At 41.3% G+C, this 23,875-nt stretch overlaps 1 protein-coding gene across 8 annotated transcripts in view; it reads right to left on the bottom strand.

Annotated features, from left to right (window-relative positions):
- Positions 1 to 10,033, bottom strand: part of LOC126061336 (complement receptor type 1-like) — a 130,689-nt gene extending 120,656 nt beyond the window's left edge. For 6 of the 8 annotated variants that reach the window (XR_007513767.1, XM_049857835.1, XM_049857837.1 and 3 more), the window contains exon 1: positions 9,824 to 10,033. Coding sequence is in view for 6 of the 8 variants with exons in the window: in XM_049857835.1 (XP_049713792.1) it covers positions 9,824 to 9,956 (133 nt within the window). In the remaining 2 variants the exon portion in view is untranslated. The remainder of the gene's footprint in view (positions 1 to 9,823) is intronic. The other 2 variants (XR_007513768.1, XM_049857836.1) reach the window with 1 other exon arrangement.
- Positions 10,034 to 23,875: the final 13,842 nt, after the last annotated feature.

Raw genomic sequence — 23,875 nt, 5'->3', positions numbered from 1 at the left:
GTTTGTTTGTGTCTTTAAGTCTAAGGTGTGTCTCTTGTATTCAGCATATAGATGAATTTTTTTTTTATCCATTGTTCTACTCTCTGTCTCTTTATTATTCCATTTATACTCAGCATGATTATGGATAGGTATGAGTTCAGTTGTGTCATTTTGATGTCTTTTTTGGTGTGTTGTTGAGTTCCTTTTTTTCACTGAAATTTTTTGTGCTGAGTAGTTTTTCTTTGCATGTTGTGTGTTCCTGTTTTTCATTGTTGTTGATTTTTTTTGCTGAGTCTTTATGTTTTCTTGTATTTTATTTTGATGTGTAGGATTGTTAGTCTCCTTTGTGGTTACCTTAATATTTACCCCTATTTTTCTATAACCCTATATCACCTTGATTTCTTCTCCATATGAAAGATCTATGATTATTTTATTAGTCCCTTTTTATTGATTTAGGAAACCCTGGTGGCGTAGTGGTTAAGTGCTACGGCTGCTAACCAAGAGGTCGGCAGTTCAAATCCACCAGGTGCTCCTTGGAAACTCTATAAGGCAGTTCTACTCTGTCATATGGGGTCGCTATGAGTCAGAATCGACTTGACGGCAGTGGGTGGGTGGGTTATTGATTTAATATTGTCATCTTTTACATAATGACATTGCTGATTCCGTGTTTTGATTTTTTTTTATCTTGATTTATTTTTGTGATTTCCCTATCTGGGTTGATATCTGGTTGCTCTGTCCTGTGTTCTAGCGTTGGGTTGATACCTGATATTATTGATTTTTTTAACCAGAGAATTCCCTTTATTATTTCTTGTAGTTTTGGTTTGGTTTTTGAAAACTCCCCAAACTTCTGTTTATCTGGACATGTCCTAATTTCACCTTCATAATTGAGAGACAGTTTTGCTGGATATATGATTTTTGGCTGGCAACTTTTTTCCTTCAATGCATTATATATATTATCCCATTGCCTTCTTGCCTGCATGGTTTCTGCCATGCAGTCTGAGATTATTCTTATTGACTCTCCTTCGTAGGTGACTTTTCATTTATCCCTGGCCACACTTAAAATTTTCTCTTTATCTTGGTTTTGGCAAGTTTGGTTATGTCTTGGTGAGTTTCTTTTGGGATCTACCTTGTATGGGGTTCGATGAGCATCTTGGATAGGTATCTTCTCATCTTTCAGAATGTCAGGGAAGTTTTCTGCCAACAAATCTTCAACAATTCTCTCTGTATTTTCTGTTATCCCTCCCTGTTCTGGTACTGCAATTCCTCATAGGCTGTTTCTCTTGATAGAGTCCCACATGATTCTTAGGGTTTCTTCAATTTTTTTTTTTAATTCTTTTATCTGATTTTTCTTCAAATATATTGTTGCCAAGTGTTTTTTCTTCTGTCTTGCTAATTCTGACCTCCATTTCCTCAATTTTGCTCTGCTGACTTTCTACTGAGTTGTATAATTCTGAAATTTTATTGTTAATCATCTGAATTTCTGATTGCTGTCTCTCTATGGATTCTTGCAGCCTATTAAATTTTTCATTATGTTCTTGAATAATCTTCTTAATTTCCTTGACTGCTTTATCTGTATGCTGCTTGTCTTTTTCTGCATTTTGCCTAATCTTCCTGATGTCTTGCAGAGTTCTGTATATTAAACTTTTGTATTCTACATCTGGTAATTCCAGGAATACATCTTCATCTGGAAGATTCCTTTATTCTTTGTTTTGGGAGTTTGTTGAAGAAATCATGGTCTGCTCCTTTATATGATTTGATATCAGCTGTTGTCTCTGAGCCATCTATAAGTTATTGTATTAATTTATTTTATGTTTTCTCACTGCATCCTACCTTCTTGTTTTGTTTTGTTTTGGTATACCTGAATACGCTACTAGAGTGAGCTAACTTGATTATCGGAGCCTTTGAAGCACTAATATCCTGTCACCAGATGGCTAGACCTGTTACCAGGTATACGAGCCTAGGAGTGCATTCGCTATTCTTATATAGATTCAGCTCAGGGGTCCAGGTAGTCGGTCACCTAGTGTGTGGTGAAGGCTCTCACCTACAATCTTAGAGGGGCAGTGGTGATTGGTGTATTTATAGGTTTCTTGTTGCAGCAGGCGGTCACACTTTGAGAAAGGCAGGGGACTGACAACCTTCCCCCAAGTGTCTATGAGGAAGGCATGTCCCTGTTCTGTAGAGCGCTCTGGTGGGTGGGATCTGCAGCCATACCATAGGCACCCAATGCTTTTAACTGTAAGGACTGGAAAGCACCGCTTATCCTTGGACCTCTGTCACAGGTGGCTGGGTGGCGTGGGTGGAGCCACCTATCCTCAGGCCCCTGCTGTGGGTAGGTGAGGGTCCTGTTTAACAGGCAGAACAGTATCAAATGTCAAAAACATGCCTCTCCACTGCACAGCTGAAACAGTTACAGTCAGACCTCAAACAGATTCACCTTTGCAATATAGCAGCCAGATCCTATCGGCTGTAATGGGGCCACCTGGATCCATGCAGGAGTGAAAGAGAAAGCCTGTGGACCACTTGCGCCTGGACAGGAGCCACTTCTGCTCTGAGTTTCCAGATTAGGGGAGTCAGCAGAGTATTTTTCCCGTTTGTTAACTTGTTCCTTCTCCAGCTCTGGGAGAATGGCTCAGGGAGTGCAGCAGGACCTAACTCAGGCCCAGGGAAATCAACTCTTACTGAAGTCAGGTGGGGAAGAGGGAGGAGGGATCAGATAGACAGGTGAGAGTTCTTTCAAAAGAAGGAGCTATCAGATCCGTGCAGTAAGTTAGATAGAATCACTTATCTTGTACCAAGAGCACTGTTTTAACTCAGATTCTATAGGTTTGCATAGATTCTGTGTGCTGGCTTGGACACCTTGCAGTCGTGCCAGGGGTTTGGGGCTGCACCACCTTATCTGCCTTCTTTCACTGAAGCAGGCGCATCCTGAATGCCACAGCCAGCCATGCCACAGTTGCACCAGGGGATCAGGGGTGTGCCACTTTGCCTTGTTTCGCTGAAGCAGCTATGTCCCCGAAGACTACTGCTAGCCCTGCCATGATCACACCAGGGGATCAGGGCTACGCCGCTTCACTTGCTTTTGCTGAAGCACTGTGTCCTAAATACTACCACCAGCCCCACCATGGTTGCAGCAGGGAATTGGGGCTGAGGTGCTCCCTCTGACTCAGCAACTCCTCGTTGCTTCTGCACCATTTCTCCCTCCCCCATCACTCAGTCCTATTTCTTAACTTTGCCTTTGATGTTCGGGGTTCCTAGCTTGTCATATATATAATCAATTCACTTGTTTTTTGAGTCTTTGCTGTAAGAGGGACCACTGGAAGCATCTGACTACTCCGCCATCTTGGCCCCACCTCCACCGTTTTCTTTTGGTTAGTTTTTGCATGGCATTTTGTCCACCCGTTTATATTCATCCATTCTGTTTCTGAATATTTATACTGTCTCTTTTGTACAGACAATATAGTTTTTCAAATGTTTTCTCTGATTATTTTGATTATTGTTTAATCTATTGATGGTAGACAAAGGAAGTGAATCCAAGTGAAACTCCTGGTGCCAAGAGTTTAACTGGGAGAAGGTGAATGTCACAGCAGGGCTCATAAGGAGAGGCTAGAGAGAGGTCTAAAACAACAAAGCAAATTGGAATGAACTATTCTTGGAATGACATTCCTTTCTTTTAATTATCTAAAATTCTTGCCAGAGGTCTAGGAATAGTATCTATAATAATGAAAATGTACAAGTATAAAGTATAATTTGCATACAAAATTTACATGTATTTAAAGTATGTATTTTTTTTAGTTTTGACATATTTATGCACCTATGAAGCTATCACCACAATCAAGATGTTTTCATTATCTTCCCCAAATTTCCTCACATCCCTTTGTAAGCTATCCATCCCTACACCTCCTTCTCCAGGCAACTGTCCACCTGTTTTCTATTACTACACAGTGATTTGGCTTTCCAGAATTTCATATAACTGCAATCTATCATTCACTTTGCACTCTTTATTTGGTCTGGCTTTCACACAACAAAGTTGTCTTGATATTCATCTAAGTTTTTTCATATATAAAAAATTTTGTTGTTGTTGTTGAGTAATAGTTAATTGTATGGATATGCCTCAGTTTGTTTATCCATTCACCTGCTGAAGGGCATATGGGTTGTTTCCAGCTATTGGCTATTACAAATACAGCTGCCATGAAAACTCATATACAAATATGCTTTTGTTTCTCTTGGGTAAATATGTAGGAGTAAAATGACTGAGCCATATATGATAGGTGCATTTTTAACTTTTTAAAAAACTGCCGAACTGTTTTCCAAAGTGGTTGTGCCATTTTATCTGCCCATGAGTGGCATATAAGATTTCCACTTGCATCACATTATTGCCAAGAGTTGGTGTTGTCAGTATTTTTACTCTTAGCCATTCTAGTGGGTATATGGCTCCAGGAATTGATAGAATACCAACTGAGATGTTTCAACAAATGGATTCAGTGCTGGAAGTACTCAGTCATCTATGCCAAGAAATTTCAAAGACAGCTACCTGGCCAGCTGACTGGAAGAGACCCATATTTTTGCCCATTACAAAGAAAGGTCATCCAACAGAATGTAGAAATTATTGAACAATATCATACGTAAATAAAATTTTGTTGAAGATAATTCAAAAGCAGTTGCAGCAGCGCATTGACAGGGAACTGCCAGAAATTCAAGCCGGATTCAGAAGAGGAGATGGAACAGGGGATATCATTGCTGATGTCAGATGGATCTTGGCTGAAAGCAGAGAATACCAGAAAGATGTTTACCCGTGTTTTATTGGCTACACGAAAGCATTTGACTATGTGGATCATAACAAATTATAGATAACACTGCTATGAACGGGAATTCCAGAGCCCTTAATTGTGCTCATGTGGAACCTATACCTAGACCAAGCAGAAGTTGTTTGAAAAGAACAAGTGGATACTGTGTGGTTTAAAATCAGAAAAGTGTACATCAAGGTTGTATCATTTCATCATACTTATTCTGTATGCTAAGCAAATAATCTGAGAAACTGGACTATAATGAAGTGGAATGTGGCGTCAGGATTGAAGGAAGACTATTAACCTGTGATATGCAGATGACACACCTTTGCTTGCTGAAAGAGGACTTGAACCACTTACTGATGAAGATCAAAGACAACCGCCTTCTTTACGGATTATACCTCAACATAAAAAAACAAAAAAAACCTCAACATAAAGAAAATAAAAATCCTCACAACTGGACCAATAAGCAACATTATACGTGATAAATGGAGAAAAGATTGAAGTTGTCAAAGATTTCATTTTACTTGGATCTATAATCAATGCTTATGGAAGCAGCAGTCAAGAAATCAAACAATGTATTGCATTGGGCAAATATGTTGCAAAAGACCTCTTTAAAGTGTTCAAAAGCAAAAATGTCACTTTGGGCATTGAGGTGCACCTGACCCAAGCCACAGTATTTTCATTCGCCTCACATGCATGGGAAAGCTGGACAGCAAATAAGGAATACTGAGAAAGAATTGAAGCCTTTGAATTATGGTGTTGGTGAAGAATACTGAATATACCACGGACTGCTAAAAGAACGAACAAATCTGTCTTGGAAGAATTACAGCCAGAATCCTCCCTAGAGGGTGGTGAGACTTCATTTCATGTACTTTGGACATGCTATCAGGAGAGACCAGTCCCTAGAAAAGGACATCATGCTTGGTAAATTAGAGGGTCAGTGAAAAAGAGGAAGATCCTCAGCGAGATGGATTGACACAGTGGCTGCAACAATGGCTCAAGAATAACGATTGTTAGAACGGTGCAGGACCGGGCAGAGTTTCATTCTGTTGTGCATAGGGTGGCTATGAGTCGGAGCCGACTCAATAGCACCTAACAACAAATGGGTGTGTATGCCATCTTGAATGACACAGCCCAACTTTCAAATACTCCTGATTCAAATCTTCCATTCAAGCTTGGTTGATTTGTTCTATGCTGTATGCACAATTTACTCATGATTATTTCCCTGTCTTTATTCAGACAGGAAACACTGGTGGTATAGTGGTTAAGAGCTACAGCTGCTAACCAAAAGGTCAGCAGTTCCAATCTACCAGGTGCTCCTTGGAAACCCTGTGGGGCAGTCCTAGAGTCACTATGAGTCAGAATCGACTCTACAGCAATAGGTTTGGCTTGGCTTTTTTTATTCAGACCTGCGCTGTCAACCTAAGGTATACGCTGCTCCCCAGTCTACAGATTCTCTGCTTTAATAAAGGGGCCTGCAGATGTTTTGCTTAAGCACCTTTAAAACAAACAAACGAAAACCCCAAACCTGTTGCCTTTGAGTAGATTCCGACACACAGCGGTGACCCTACAGGACAGAGTAGAACTGCCCCATAGAGTTTCCTAGGAGTGCCTGGTGGATTCAAACTGCCGACCTTTTGGTTAGCAGCTGTAGCTCTTAACCACTGAGCACCTTTATGACTTAAAAAAAAAAAAGCATGCGCTGTCGAAATACAGTTTTAAAAATTATATATGTACATTAATATATTATGTCCACTATATACAAAAGTAGAAATTTTAAAAAATGTAATACAGATGAGAAAACATTTAAAATGCCTTCCTAATCACGATGACTTAATACTACCATTAATAGCTTAAGGACAAAATAAAGTCAGAGTGATTTTTTCTCTTAAGGATTGCAGATGTGAAGCTGTATTTCAGTTAGTCTTCTTGATACCTGACAGCTTCTTTTTGTTGTTGTTTTTGCCAATTTTGGGTCAGTTCTGATTATACTGACAGTTGCTTCCTCTTAATGTCTCCTACAAAAAGCTTGTTTTTATGTGTGTGGGGGAGGGGTGGCAGTGCTACCATTTTCTAGTTTGCTTGTGTTGGCATTGTTAGAATTATCTTCACTTCTTCCATGCAGAACCACTTGTGAAGCTTATTTTAGATAAAGCTAGGTGATAAAACGATAAATCATTCGACAAACATAAAGTGAAATACATGACAAAGTACAGAAAGCAAATTGGAACTCCCTTTCTTACAACCTTTTCATACAGGAATAATTGACCAAACCCTGACACAAGGACCAGATGAGGGCAGTTTGCCCTGTTTTAAACACTGTCCTATCCCAACCCAACCCACTGCCAAGGAGTTCATTCTTCAGGCTCATAGCAACCCACCCTACAGCAGAGTAGAACTGCCCCATAGGGTTTCCAAGGCTGTAAGTCTTTAGGGAGGCAGACTGCCACATCTTTCTCCTGCAAACGCTGTCCTAGCGATGCTTAATTTGTGTATTCATCTTTGCATACGTGCAACCAAAGCCATGTTCCTCCTACTCAGCTTTCCTGAACGTTGCAGCTGAGATACCTCCCTTTTGGTCATCCTGTCGCCTGTAGGTTCTGCCCCATGACTTCCTTAGATATGCATGGGGTTTTCCAGGTTGCAAAACACTGTCACATCAGATTTTCACAATTACCCTCTCAGCTAGCAGAATGCTAATTAGCTTCATTTTATATACATGGACACTGAAAGTCAGGAATGTTAATTCAATTTACTTAATTGATTTGCTGGGTCCAAGGCCTTCAGCTAGTAAGTGGCAAAAACCAAAAAACCAAGCCATGCCATCGATTCAATTCTGACTCATAGGAACCCTATAGGCTGTAATCTTTACAGAAGCAGACTGCCTTATCTTTCTCCAGTGGAGTGGCTGGTGGGTTCAAACCACCAACCTTTAGGTTAGCAGTGGAGTGCTTAACCATGGCACCACCAGGGCTTCTAGTAAGTGGCAGGGGCTGGAAAAAGCACAGCCCTTGCCTCCTAGTTAAAGAGACTTCTAAAACCACAGTACCCTGCTTCTCCATGCACACACCTTGGCAGCATAGCTTTCTCTCACTTTCATTAAACTCCGAAATACCATAAACACTATAGGTATTCCCTCAGCATTTTCTTCATTTAAATTACTTTGACAAGTGAATTTTAGATAATCTAGGCTGTTTCAATTTAGAGGTTATTGTGATAACCTCAGTAAATATTTATTGCAATTAACAGTTTAGGACTGGCATGGGGAAATAGCAGTGACATAGCAATGGCTTAATAGACATGGCAAACCGTAACACATTTCCAGTAAGAAGGGACTGTATACTCACAAGGACCACAACTTATCTAAGCACTGACAACAGACTTCTTAACTTACTTGGCACACTTTTCATCTGAAAATAAGATTTAAGGTTTTATCACATCTCTCCACCTAACAGTTTACTTGCTGATATCTATTAATAAAATATTAATAACAACTGTTGTGGAAACTTTGCTTTCCTCTTTCCTTTTTCCCTAAGTAGAGAAAGTACAATCAAATAATGAATGCAAGATGCTAGCAGTGGAAAAGAGTGAACACTGAGTTGTCAAGAAAAGGCTGGACAAGAAGAATCAAGACTGTTACTTACGCTCTTGAGTCTAAGCAGCCAAGAAGACTTCTGTGGAGGCCAAAAATAAGAAGAGTCCTAACTGAAGATGTTTACCTAGTTACATTTGAAGTTAAGAGGAAGAGAAGATGGAACTCAAAATTCCCATAGCATAACAGGCTTTCTTTTGTACTGAACTATAGCTCTAAAATGGAGATACATGAAAAGTCCCTTCTACCTGCAACTAGTTACACTTGGTAGTTCTGGAGCTTCACCTGCCTTCTAACCCTAAAAGCTTGGAAAGAATCTGTCTTAAAGGAGGTTCTCAAGAGTTGCATGTTGATGATTTTTTGCAGGACAGGTTTCCCTAGGATTGCTTCGCCAGATACCCTTGTGAGAAAATCGTAGAAGTGATGGTTAAGAACCCCATTGCTGTCAAGTTGATCCCGACTCATAGCGACCCTACAGGACAGAGTAGAACTGCCCCACATGGTTTCCGAAGAGCAGCTAGTGACTCGAACTGCCAACTTTTTGCTTAGTAGCTGTAGCTTTTAATCACTGGTCCACCAGGGCTCTGGGGGATAGAAATTGATTCAGTAATAGGCACTGTTAGACTCTTGACACCTTTCAGAGACAGGTAACCCAATAAGCAAGGTAAACACGGGCTTACTTCCTAATCTGTAGTGAATAATTTCACACGGGTTTCACCACATCAGATTAGTAAGCACAAGTAAGCCTGTGTTTACTTCGCTCACTGGCTCACCAGTCCCTGTCAGGGATTGTAAATTTGAAAAGCGGCTTTGATTGTGTAGGAAGGTTGGGAGAGAGACAGAGGCCAGGTGTACCTAGAAGCAGAATCTTTGATGTAGTGAAAAAATGTGACATAGTTCACTACAGATGATTTGGTAAGCAAGGGAAGCGCTGTGCCCACTTTGCTGGGTAATGGGTCCCTGCCTTTTGTACTAGTTAGGTAGCAAGTCTCTGAGGTAGAGATATCAGTATCCCTGGCTTTCTAGACAAGGAAACAGATTCAGACAGGTGTAACTTTCCTCAAGGTTTCCTTTCTAGGATTAGGACCCAGGTTTGTTGAGGATTAGGACCCAGGTTTGTTGAATTTCCAAACCCACTTTTTTTCCCTACAATTAGCGCCACACTCTGCTACAGCCACTCCATAGGGTTAATATACGAAGGCAAAGAATTTTGCGCATCGCCGATTTAGCATCTGCTGCCTTTGCGCCAGGCGTCATACCTATCAAACGAAACGCGACTCTTACCCAAAGGCAACCAAGGTCTCTGGTATAAAGGGGCAATCCGAAACCCGACCTGCCTTCTCGAACCGCTTAGCCAATTTAAAGCCACAGTTTCGGACCCACCCTGGCGCCCGGCGCGGCGCGGTGACGCCCTGCCCTGCCATGCTGTGCCGCCCGGCTGCTCCCCAGCCCACTCCCTTCTCACCCCAGGCCACCGGCAGCGAGAGCAGCACCAGGACCGCCAGGAGGGCTCCTCGCGAGCAGGAGAGATAGAGGACTGGCGGCCCGAGAGGTTCCAGGCTCCTCGGAGAAGAAGCACCCATCCTCCCCAAACACATCTAGAAGCCAGACTGCGAAGTCAGAGAAGATAGAAGGGGAAAGCGCAGCTGAGAGAAGAGACCAATCGTCTGGCTCTGAGCCCAGGCCTGGGGAGGGCGGCGGGGTTCCGGGACAAAACTTACACCACAGCTTCCCCTTAAAGGACTAGTGGGTGAGGTCTTGTTTACTTCCTTTTCGGTTAATTTTCACTAGTTTCGCTACCAAAGACCACTTTAGGGACCCGTGCAGAGGGACAAAATCTGGTTATGCTTTCGCTCCTCGATGTGTTCCGTGCGCAGGGACAGGCAGTTGCAGACAAAGGCCGTGGATTATTGCAGCTGTGTTTCCACACACGCCTGCGTCATGACTTTTCTTTCCCCTTTCAAGAATCCCTGTGGGTAGGTCAGCTCATGAAATGCGTGCTGTCTGTGTGAAAGCAATTTGTAGGTGAAGTGAACAGCATAAATGAAGGACCACTTTGTGTCAGATTCAGATATGCCACGCCTTACTAAAATCTCATTTTACTATTATTCCAACCCCAAGCATGTGTCAGAAGTAAATGGTGTAAGTAAGGGCTTTTTGAAAAGAAAGATTAGATTGGAATTCCTGCTTTGCCAGTAATTAGCCTCATGTGTTCTTGGCAAGGCACTTAACCTTTCAATGCTTCATGTATAAAAAAAAAAGGGAGGGGTATGTTAGTGGTGAGGGTCAAATGTGATAAGCCAAGCGAATAAAAATCTCAGAACACTGCTCCTCCCAAAGCAGGGATCTTTTATATGGGGTGTATCACTCTTTTGATTCATTTAGAGGATTTATGTAGTCCCCGCTATGTGGAAACCACCTGTGAAACCTGGATGCGCAGTGGTAAACAAAACAGGTGTAACCCCTGCCCTTGTGGAGGTTATAGTCTAGTGGGAGAGCTGGCCAATAAAGAAGTAAACACAAAGAGATATGAATTATGGTAAATTCAATGGAGGAAAGGAACTTGGTACTTGGATCTCCTCCTATAATCTAATTTTATTGACTTTAATAAGATGGGCAGATCGGTTTTAGAGAGGGTGATCAAAGAAAGCTTATTTGAAAGAGGTAATATTCAAGCTGTGATCAGAAGGACCAGAAGGACTCGCTCATCTAAGAGCTGGGAATGAACACTCCAGGTGAAGGAGCCAGAAAATACGACGGCTTTGGAATTGGAAAGAGCTTGCCCCATTCTCATGTCTCTGAAGCATGAGTATAAGTATTAATATAATTATATCATGATACTTGTTACAGTCAGTGTCAAAGGAGAAAGACCAAGGAAGAATGTAAAGAAAAAGAAATTTGGAAATAAGGAAGTCCATAGGCAGAATAATTAGTTGAGTGGTTCCAGGTGAAACAAGAAATGTCCGTGAACCACAATGTGTACACCACCCTTCCCAGAAACTGCAGTGACATAACTATTGACAACTTCAATTTTTTGTCCATTTTTCATGAGGTTGTTCATGAGTCCAGTTACAAGGTCAGTTTTCTCTGTAAGAGAGAAAAGTAGTTCACTTGGTAGGAATGAGAGTATTGAGGGCATTAAAAAAGTAGAAAGCTTGAAAAAGGGAAATAGTCTTTGAGAGAAGGGAAATGTTTGGAAAAGAGAACACACTGAGGATGAGTAAAAGAATTGCTTAGCAGCACTGAAAAAAAAAAAAAACTGAAGCTGGGTATAATGCATTTTGGAACTATGAGGAAACCAAACCAAAGCAAATCCATTGCCGGGGAGTTGATTCTGACTCATAGCGACCCTATAGCACAGAGTAGAACTGCCCCATAGGGTTTCTAAGGAGCACCTGGTGGATTTGAACTGCCACATTTCTGGTTAGCAGCCAAACTCTTAACCACTATGCCATCAGGGTTTCTCCAGTTACGAGTAGGAACAATTACTAGAAGCAAGCTCTTTGTGCAGTAGTACTGGGATCATGAGCCTGAAAACTGGAATTTCTACTGATCCTGGGGTTGGGACAGACATGTAGGCTCATAAGAAAGTCAAGTTTGAAATGGACTGTTCATGTTCAAATGACTGAAATAGTTGTTTCTAGGCTCGAGGCTGGGAAGTAATCAGGGTGTCAACTGAAGTTATCAGGGTATCCCCTAAACACTAAGAGTTGCTAACCTGTAATTTTCAACTCTTGCTAGTTGCTCTTGATTCAGCTCTGACTCATGGTGACCTTGTGTATAACAGAATAAAATGTTGCCCAGCTCTGTACCATCCTCATGATCATTGGCACGTTTGAGTCCATTTTTGTGGCTATTGTGTCAATCCATTTCATTGAAGGTTTCCCTCATTTTTGCTGACCCTCTGCTTTACCAAACATGATGTCCTTTTCTACACATTGGTCTTTCCTGATGAGGCGTCCAAAGTAAACAGGACAAAGTCTTGCCATTCTTCCTTCTAAGGAGCACTCTGGTTGTATTTCTTTTAAGACTGATTTGTTTGTTTTTCTGGCAGTGCATGGTGTATTCAATGTTCTTTGCCAACACTACAATTCAAATGCACCCATTCTTCTTTGGACTTCCTTATTCATTGTCTCTCTTTCACATACATATGAGCTGATTGAAAAGACCATGGTTTGCAGGTGCACCTTAGTCCTCAAAGTGACATCTTTGCTTTTTAACACTTTAAAGAGGTCTTTTGCAGCATATTTGCCTAATGCAATACATTGTTTGATTTCTTGACTGCTATGTCCATGGGCATTGAATGTTGACAACTTCAGTTTTTTCTCCAGTTATCATGATGCTCTTCATCAGTCCAGTTACGCGGATTTTTATGTTCTTCATGTTTAGGTGTAATCCGTACAGAATTACATATGGACTATGTAGAATAGTCTTTGACCTTCATCAGTAAGTGCTTCATGTCAGCTTCGTTTTTGAAAAGCAAGGTTGTATCATCTGCATATCACTGGTTGTTGATCAATCTTCCTCCAGTCCTGATGCTACTATAAATTCTGTGTTCCATTTCAACAGTATTTTTCTCCATTTTTGTTAGTTTGTATTCTGCCTCCACCCGAAACACTTACCAAGAAACAAAAAACCAGGATCTTACATTTCCTAATGTTAGTTGACATATCTAGAATGTTTGTTGGGGGACCTAATTATATTGCCATTCACAGAGAAGCCAGAATTGTATTATAACATAGAGACAACGATCACTGTACACTTAAGATTTTGGCCCCTCCCCAGGTTTTTTGGCACCATATGAATTTGGGATTCTTATGTAAACTGACAGAGGATGGAGAAGAAATAATAGCTGATGTTGAATTTCCTCTCAGACAGGGAGTGGTACAGAGGAGATCAATTAAGAAATGGAAATGCCTTGAACAATAATGTGGTGGACTAAAATTCATAGCATTATATATTCCTCAAAGACTGTTGTACCTCTGTCAATGACCACTCTCTCTTCTTTTAGAAACCATCTTGTCTATTTGGTTCAACATTCTTATTTTTTTTCCCCCCTGACTTTTCTGATTTTTTTTTTTTTCCTGATTCCTCTTTTTTACCCCCTTAAGTGTAAATATTCACCTTGGCTCATTGTTTGTCGTATGCTTTTCATACTCAGCAGATCTTCCTTGGATTTCCTTGTTCAAACCACTATTGTATTCTGACTATATCCCCAAGTAAGTTCTTTGTCTCAGGCTCCAGAATCATATACTACACTGTCTACTGGACATTTATACCATACTGACCCACAGGCTTCTTGAAACTCAATTTTCTTAAATCTCCATGCTGAACTATTCTTCTCCCCAGTCTGCTCCTCCTCTTGGATTTTCATCTCAGCAAATTGCAGTGTATCTATCTGTTTACCTGAGCCAGAAACATGTGACTCAGGAGGCAGGGCCAAGACAGTGGAATAGTCAGATGCTTCCTGTCATCCCTCTTACAACAAAGAGTGGAAAAAACGAGTGAATTGGATGTATATGATGATCTAGGAATCCTAAGCATCAAAGACAAAGCTGAAGAATCAGACTAAGAGACAGGCGGAGGAAGAGACAATTCAAAAACAGCAGAAATGGGGAATTACAGATTAGGGGATCACCAGTGTCCTGCTAGCTAAATCTGTGCAGTACATACAGGTTGAGGCAAGCATCAACATCCCAAGCTGAAACCCACCCCATCTGGTGCAGCCAAGCAGCAGCAAATCTGCATGCACCTCCAGAACCAAATATGAGTGACATCTGACCTGTGAAAGTTGAGTGCAAACTCCCAAACCACTGTGTGTACACCATAACCCTTGCCCCCACCAGAGCTCTGTGGTTAAGGAGCACTCTATTCTCCTCATCCATCCCCCTCCCCACTCTAACACCACTTCCAGCAGCATTCAACACCACCACACTCCCTAAGCCAGGAACTCATGGCCTTGTCCAGAGACACCTGCTCCTTCACCCAGCCACTATCACAGGGAGTCCACAGACTTGCAGTGCCCTTCACCCCCACCAATTACCTGCACCAGCACCTTGCTGACTAATCCGGCGTGGCACGCCTTCATTAGGACAAAATGGGCAAGGCGTTCACCTGACGCCCATTTTCACCTGCAGCAACCAAGTGGGAGCTGCAGATTTGTGGCATTCAACACCACCCCATCCCCTAAGAAGGGGGACCTGAGGGCCAGTGGTAACACCCACTCTATCTAGCTGCCCATGACAGGGGCCGGAGAATTAGTGGAAACCCCCAATCCCTCCAGCCTGTGGCATTGGATGCCCAAGGACTGACTGCACTACCCCCTGCCCCCGCTACACACTCTAGTAGAAGGGGAATACCCTCCATCTGGGCACCCGGGGGCAGCTGACGGCACCCGGGGGCAGCTGACAGCACCCTGCCTTACCCCCACACCTCTTCCCACTGCAACCAGAAACCCATGCCTGCTCTGAACACTACCCAGGACTATAGGTGAAGGTCTCTGCACCACACATTCAGTGACTGACTACCCGGGTACCTGTGCCCCGACCAAATGGTAATCGGCGGAACACACACACAACACCAAACACGGTGACCAGGGAGAATACTCCCTGCACCCATGGTCGGGTGACCAAATGAAAGATACATTACCTCACTAAAAACTGCTATCTATATCATCAGCACTCCAGCAAGAATAGTAAACAGACTGCCAGGCTCACACACCTAGTAGCTGCTCTGACCACCTAGAGATACGAGGTGAGAGCTTCAAGGAGGCAAGATTAATGGCCAGAGAAGCACACACACCCAGCATTCTCAAATATATCAAAAACAAAGCAAAGCAAAAATTTAGGATGCAGTAAACAAACATACAATGAATAAATAAATAACTTCTGGATGCCTCAGAAACAGTAGTCAATATAAAATCACATAAAGAAGCAGGACAAGATGAGTCCAGCAAACGACCAAAATTAACCAGAAAGCCTCCCGGAGGAGGATGAGACAATGGAACTACTAGATAAAGAATTCAAAAGACTAATATACAGAGTTCTCCAAGAGACCAAGAAGGAGATCAGGCAAAACACAGACCAAACCAAGGAACACATAGACAAAGCAATAGAAGAATTTAGGAAAACAATATGAGAAAAAATGAGAGAATAAAAAAAGACAGCTAGAAAGCATACAGAGAGATAGGAGAGTAGCACCTCAGAATATAGCCAGAGTTGCTTGTCTTGCTTGGAATGACTATTATATCTGAGATTCCCGTGGGCACATCGCCTATGTGTGCTGGCTGTGTGGAGATTGCCCCCGGGGGCTCTGGCCCACTGGAGTCACGGTCAGATCCTCCGCTTCCAGCCCCACGCCCAGCGTCAAGGCTCCCCTACTGGGACAGTGCACTCTCGACTCCAAAATCAGTCGCTGCCTCCCGGGGACTTCTCGTCCCTCCAGCCACGTGGCCGTGCCGCCTCCGAGAACCAGTTGGGCCTCCTTCCGGGGTTAGTTCAGATGGGTGGAGTAGCTCCCCGTGCTTGTGCCGTGACCGAGTGTCCCGGCTGGGACGCTGTTCTCCCCACTCCAGTACCGGTCGCTGCCTGCTGGGGACTTCTCCTACCGGCTGCGTCCCACGCCGCCCGCGCGACCCGGCTGGTCCCCTTCCCGGGGTTAGTTCAGGGGGGTGGAGCAACTCTCCGTGTTTATGGCGTACCTGCGTCCAGTCCAGATCCCTGCGGGACGGTTCCCCGGCTCGGGTGCTGCTCTTTCTGCTCCAAGATCAGTCACTGCCTCCCCGGGACTTCTCCTACCGGCTGCGTCCCACGCCGCCCGTGGAACCGGCTGGTCCCCCTCCCGGGGTTAGTTCAGGGGGGTGGAGCAGGTCTCTGTGCTTGTGCCGTACCTGACTGGTACGCTGGCTCCAGGCTCTGGAAACAATCACAGCTTCCCCGTATTAGTTCGTTCTCCGTCTCTAAATCTGTGTTTGTTGTTCAGGGTTCGTAGATTGTTATGTATGTGATCGATTCACTTGTTTTTCCGTGTCTTTGTTGTAAGAAGGATCCGAGGTAGCGTCTGCCTAGTCCGCCATCTTGGCTCCGCCCCCTAGAAAGCATACAGAAACAGCAAATAGAATTCCAAAAGATTAACAATAAAATTTCCGAAATTAGACAACTCAATAGAAGGTCATAAGGGCAGAACTGAGACAATGGAAGTCAGATTTAGTGAGATTGAAGATAAATCCCTTGACACAAATTTGAGGCAAAATCAAAAAAAATAATGAAGAAAATGAAGAAAGCCTAAGAATTATGTGAGATACTATCAAGTGATAGGAATACCAGAATGGGAGGGAGGAAAGGAGGGGTGACAGAAAACACAGAATTGCCAAAGATTTGATGGCAGAAATCTTCCCTAATATCTTGAAAGATGAGAAGATATCTACCCAAGAAGCTCAATGAACCCCATACAGGATGGACTAAAAAAGAAAGTCATCAAGACATATCATAATCAAACTTGCTGAAACCAAAGACGAAGGAAGAACCCTGAGAGTGGCTAGGGATAAACGAAAAATCACCTACAGAAGCCATGCAAGCAAGAAGGCAATGAGATAATATATATAAAGTCTTGACGGAAAAAAATTGCCAGCCAAGAATTATATATCTGGCAAAATGGTCACTCAAATATGATGGTGAAATTAGGTCATTTCCAGATAAACAGAAATTAAGGAAATATATAAAATCCAGATCAAAATTATAAGAAATATTAAAGGGATTCTTCTGGTTAGAGAACCAGCAGCATCAGACAACAATCCAAGACTAGGACACAGGACAGATCAACCAGATTCCAACCCAGATAGGGAATTCGCAAAAACAAAACAAAGCTAAAAGACTGAAAATATGAAACCAGAGACATTAATATGTAAACAATGACAACGTCAAAACAAAAAAGAGGGAATAAACGGTGTAGTCATAGAACTTCCATATGGAGAGGAAGTCAAGGCAATATCAAGAAATAAAAGACTGATTTAAGCTTAGGAAAATAAAGGTAAATTTTAAGGTAACTACAAAGGAAGCTAACAAACCTACCCATCAGAATAAAAAAGGACAAACATAAAGTCTCAGCTAACACAAAACCAAGAGTTATGAAAAGGTGAAAAGAAAACAAACAAAAACCCAATGCCATCGAGTCGACTCCAAGTCATAGCAACCCTATAGGACAGAGTAGAACTGCCCCATAGAGTTTCCAAGGAGCTCCAAAAGGAACTCATAAAATTAAGCAGAACAAAGAAACTATCCACACCACACACACACACACACCCCCCCCAAAATGACAGCATTAAACTCATATCTATCAATAATTACACTGAATGTAAATGGACTGAATGCAACAGTAAAGAGACAGTGAGTGGCAGAATGAATAAAAAAACACGATCCATCTATATGTTATCTACAAGAAACACACCTTAGACACAAAGACATAAAAAAAATGTAAAACTCATGGGATGGAAAAAATGTATCAAGTAAACAATAACCAAAAAAAAGAGCGGGAGTGGCAATATTAATCTCTAACAAAATAGACTTTAAAACAAAATCCACCACTAAAGATAAGGAAGGACACTCTATAATGATTAAAGGGTCAACATAACAGGAGGACATAACCATAATAAACATATATACACCCAATGACAGATTGTCAAAATACATAAACTCTAACAGCACTGAAAAGAGAAATACACAGTTCCACAGTGATAGCAGGAGACTTCAACCCACCACTTTCCATGAAGGACAGAACATCTAAAAAGAAACTCAATAAAGATACAGAAGGTCTAAATACCATAATCAGCCAACTCAACCTCATAGACCTATACAGAATACTCCACCCAATATCAGCAAAGTATGCATTCTTTTCCAGCGCACACAGGACATTCTCTAGAATAGACCACGAAGCCTCGACAAAATTCAAAACATCAAAATAATACAAAGCATTTTCTCTGGTCATAATGCCACAAAAGTAGAAATCAGTAACAGAAAGAGTAAAAAAAAAAAAAAAAAAAAATCAAATACATGGAAACTGAGCAACAGTTTTCTTAAAAACTACTGGGTAATAGAAGAAATAAAGGAATAAAAAAATTCATAGAATCGAATGAGAATGAAAACAAATCTTACCAAAACCTCTGGGACACAGCAAATGTAGTGCTTAGAGGTCAATTTATAGCAATAAACACACCGAAAAAAAGAGCCAAAATCAAAACATGAACTCTATAACTTGAACAAATAGAAAGCAGCAAAAGAAGCTCTCAGGCACCAGGAGAAAGGAAATAATAAAGGTTAAAGCAGAAATAAATGAAACAAAGAATAGAAAAACAATTGAAAGACTCAACAAGACCAAGAGTTGGTTCTTTGAAAAGATCAACAAAATCAAAAACCACTGAGCAAATCGACAAAAGAAAAACAGGAGAGGAAGCAAAACAACCTGAATAAGAAATGAGACAGGAGATATTAAAACAGACCTGAAATAAAAACGATCAAAATGATACTATGAAAAATTGTACTCCAACAAATCTGAAAACGTAGAGGAAATGGATAAATTTCAAGAAACACACTACTTACCTGAACTAATACAAACTGAAGTAGAAAAACTAAAACAGACCCATAACAAAAGAGATTGAAGGGGTAATAAAAAAAAAAAAAACTCCCAACAAGAAAAAGCCCTGGCCCCTGTGGCTTCAATGGAGAATTCTACCAAATTTCAGAAAGAAGCTCATGCCAATACTATTCAAGCTATTTCAGAGCATAGAAATGAAAGGAGTACTTCCAAACTCATTCTATGAAGCCAGCATAACCATGATACTAAAGCCAGCAAAGACACCACACAAAAAAGAAAACTACAAACCAATATAGATGCAAAAATTCTCTAGCCATTGGAATTCAACAGAATATCAAAAACAAAAAACAAAACATCATGACCATGTGGGATTCATACCGGGTATGCAGACCCCTTTTTTGCTGACCCTCTACCAAGCACGACGTCCTGCTCCAGGGCCTGATCCCTCCTGATAATAGGTCCAAAGTATGTGAGACATAGTCTCACCATCCTTGCTTCTAAGGAGCATTCTGGTTGTACTTTTTCCAAGACAGATTTGTTCGTTTTTCTGGCAGTCCATAGTATTATTCATTATTCTTTGCTAACACCACAATTCAAAGGTGTCAGTTCTTCTTCTGTCTTCCTTATTCATCCTCCAGCTTTCACATGCATATGAGACAATTGAAAACACTATGGCCTGGGTCAGGTGCACCTTAAATCTTCAAGGTGACATCTTTGCTTTTCAGCACTTTAAAGAGGTCTTGTACAGCAGATATGCCCAATTCAGTGCGTCTTTGGATTTCTTGACTGCTGCTTCCATGAGTGTTGATGGTGGATCCAAGTAAAATGGAATCCTTGATAATGTCATTCTTTTCTCCACCTATCATGTTGCTTATTGGTCCATTTGTGAGGATTTCAGTTTTCTGTATGTTGAGGTGTGATCTACATTGAAGGCTGTGGTCTTTGATCTTCATCAGTAAGTGTTTCAAGTCCTCTTTACTTTCAGCAACAAGGTTGTGTCATCTGCATAATGCAGGTTGTTAATGAGTCTTCCTCCGATCCTGATGCCCCATTCTTCTTCATATAGTCCAGCTTCTTGGATTATTTGCTCAGTATACAGATTGTATAGGCATGGTGAAAGGATACAACCTTGACCCACACCTTTACTGATTTTAAACCATTCAGTATCCCTTTGTTCTATTCGAACAACTCCCTCTTGATCTAGGTGCAGTTTCCTCATCAATGTAATACAACAAACAAAACAAAAAAAACAATAGAATCCCATGATCATATTAATTGCCACAGAAAAGGCATTTGACAAAGTGCAACACTGATTCCTGACTAAAAACTCTCAGTAAAATGGAAATAGAAGGGAAATTTCTCAACATAATAAATGGCATTTATACAAAACCAACAGCCAATATCATTCTAAATGGAGAGAGACTGAAAGCATTCCCCTGAGAACAGGAGACAGACAAGGATGCCCTTTATCAGCACCCTTTTTCATCATCGTGCTGGAAAGCATATCTAGATCAATAAGAGAAGAAAAAGAAGTAAAGAACATCTAAATTGGTAAGGGGAGCTCTGGGGCATAGTGGTTAAGAGCTCAGCTGCTAACCAAAAGATCAGCAGTTCGAATCTACCAGCCATTCCCTGGAAACCCAATGGGGCAGCTCTGCTCTGTTCTATAGGGTAGCCAGGAGTCGGAATCGACTCAACAGCAACAGGTTTAGCCAAAGGGATCTACAGATACAATGCAATCCCTAACCAAACCCCAACAGCATTCTTTAACAAGATGGACAAACAAATTATCACCTTTATATGGAAAGGGAAGAGGCCTCAGATAAGCAAAGCATTACTGAAAAAGAATAACAAAGTGGGAGGCCTCATACTACCTGATTTTAGGACATATCATACAGCCATGGTAGTCAGAACAGCCTGATACTGGTACAACAACAGACAGATAGGCCGATGGAACAGAATTGAGAACCCAGATGTCCATCCATCTATGAACAATTGATCTTTGACAAAGTACCAAAGTTCATTTAAATATGGAAATGATGGTCTCTTTAACAAATGGTGCTGGCATAACTTGACGTCCATCTGTAAAAAAAAAAGAAACAAGATCCATACCTCACGCCATACACAAAAACTAACTCAAAATAGATTAAAGACCTAAATATAAAAATCTGAAATGATAAAGATAATGGTAGAGAAAATAGGGACAATGCTAGGGGCCCTAATATATGGCATAAATAGTGTACAAACCATAGCTAACAATGCACAAACACCAGAAGAGAAACTGGACAACTGGGAGCACCTAAAAATTAAACACTTACGTTCATCGAAAGACTTCACCAAAAGAGTGAAAAGAGAATGTACAGACTGGGAAAAAAATTTTGACTTCAACATGTCTGACAAGGGTCTAATCTCTAAAATCTACAAAATACTTCAACACCTCGATAACAAAAAGAAAAATAATCCAATTAAGAAATGGGCAAAGGATATGAAAAGACACTTCACTAAAGAAGATACTCAGGCGGCCAACAGACACAGGAGGAAATGCTTATGATCATTGTCCATTAGAGAAATGCAAACCAAAACTTAAACGAGATACCATCTCACCCCAACAAGGCTGGCACTAATCCAAAAAACACACAATAACAAATGTTGGAGAGGTTGCGGGGAGATTGGAATTCTTATGCACTGCTGATGGGAATGTAAAAGGGAACAACCACTTTGGAAATGATATGGTGCTTCCTTAAAATCTAGAGATGGAAATATCATATGATTCAACAATCCTGCTCATAGAAATATACCCTAGAGAAATAAGAGCCATCTCTCAATTAGATATATGCATAACCATGTTCATTGCAGCAGTATTCACAATAACAAAAAGATGGAAACAACCTAAGTGCCCACCAACGAATGAATGGATAAACAAATTATGGTACATATACACAATGGATAAAGAACAATGATGAGATGACTGCCCTGACAGGGAACACAACAGAGAATCCCTGAAGGAGCAGGAGAGCAGTGGGATGCAGACTCCAAATTCTCATAAAAAGACTGGACTTAATGGTCTGACTGAGACTAGAAGGACCCCAGAGGTCGTGGTCCACAGATCTTCTGTTAGCCCAAGACAGGGACCATTACCAAAGCCAACTCTTCAGACAGGGATTACACTGGACTATAAGATAGAAAATGATACTGGTGAGGAGTGAGCTTCTTGGATCAAGTAGAGACATGAGACTATGTGGGCAGCTCCTGCTTGGAGGGGAGATGAGAAGGCAGAGGGGAACAGAAGCTGGCTGAATGGATATGGGACTACAGAGTGGAGAGAAGGAGTGTGCTGTCTCATGAGGGGGAGAACAACTAGGAGTAGATAAAAAATAGCAAGGTGTATATAAGTTTTTGTATGAGAGACTGACTTGATTTGTAAACTTTCACTTAAAGCACAATAAAAATTAAAAAAAAAAAAAGAGGGAGAGGCAAACCTGCACAAGTCAATTGTTCCCCAGGGTATTCACAAATAGACTTGCTGATGTTAGAAGAAGTCTTGGTCAAACATGTTCCAGGAAGTTAGAGATTAATGTTAAGAAAGTTGCAACTTTTTTTTCCCTTTCCTTATGCCCCTCTTGGTGCCTGCAACCTCGCAGCCTTTTGTTTGCCTCATCTGATAAAAACCTCACTGTTCTCCCTGTAATTTGGAACATACTGTAGCATCCTGCCTGAGTGCTTGTGTGTCTTTTGTTTCGTGAAACTTTTATCCTTCAATAAAACTCTTTGTTTTTACTTAAAAAAAAAAAAAAAAGAACTATGATAAATCCACAAAACATCTCCCAGCATTGATGAATCTGGAGGGTGTTATGCTCAGTGAAATAAGTCAGTCACAAAAGGACAAATATTGTATGAGAGCACTATTATAAGAACTCAGGAAAAGGTTTACACACAGAAAAAAACATTCTTTGATGGTTATAAGAGTGGGGAAGGAGCAGGTGGGGGAATCATTAACTAGACAGTAGACAACTGTCAACTTTGGTAAAGGGAAAGATAACACACAATACAGGGGAAGTCACCACACCTAGACCAAAACAAAACATAGAAGTTACCTGGACACATCCAAACACTTTGAGGGACCAAGTAGCCATGGCAGGGTCAGGGGACCATAGTCTCGGGGCACATCTAGATCAACTGGCATAACATAGTTCATGAAGAAAATGTTCTACATCTCGCTTTGGTGAATAGCATCTGGGGTCTTAAAAGCTTGTGAGCTGCCATCTAATATTCTATCTTTAGTCCCATCCTGTCTGGAGCAAAGGAGAATGAAGAAAAGCAAAGATACGAGGAAAATATTAGCCCAAAGGACTAAAGGACCACATGAACCAGAGACTCCATCAGCCTGAGTCCTGAAGAACTATATGGTGCTCAGCCACCACCAACAACCTCTGACAAGGATTACAAGAAAGAGTCCTGGACTTAATGGGAGAAAAATGTAGAACAGAATTCAAATTAACAAAAAAAGACCAGACTTAGTGATCTGACAGAGACTGGAGGAATCCCTGAGACAATGACCACAGGATACCCTGCTAACTAAGCACTGAAACCACTTCCCAAACCCACTGTTTACAGGCCTATAAAATAATTAACACATGTGAGGAACGTGCTTCTTAGTTCAATCAAATATGTAAGAAAAAATGGGCAACTCCTGTCCAAAAGCAAGAGGGGAAGACAGGAAAGGACAGAAACTGGATGAATGGACTCAGGCAACTCGGGATGGAAAGGGGGAGCATGCTGTCACATTGCAGAGATTGCAACCAATATCACAAAACAATATGTGTATAAATTTTTGAAAGAGAAGCTAACTTGAGCTGTAAACTTTCACCTAAAGTACATTAAAATTAAAAAAAAAGAGGAAACATGTGAGTCATTGATCTCCCACATCAAA

Source organism: Elephas maximus, chromosome 18 (assembly GCF_024166365.1).
Source record: "Elephas maximus indicus isolate mEleMax1 chromosome 18, mEleMax1 primary haplotype, whole genome shotgun sequence".
NCBI lineage: Eukaryota > Metazoa > Chordata > Mammalia > Proboscidea > Elephantidae > Elephas > Elephas maximus.
This window is presented reverse-complemented; position numbering and strand designations above follow the sequence as displayed.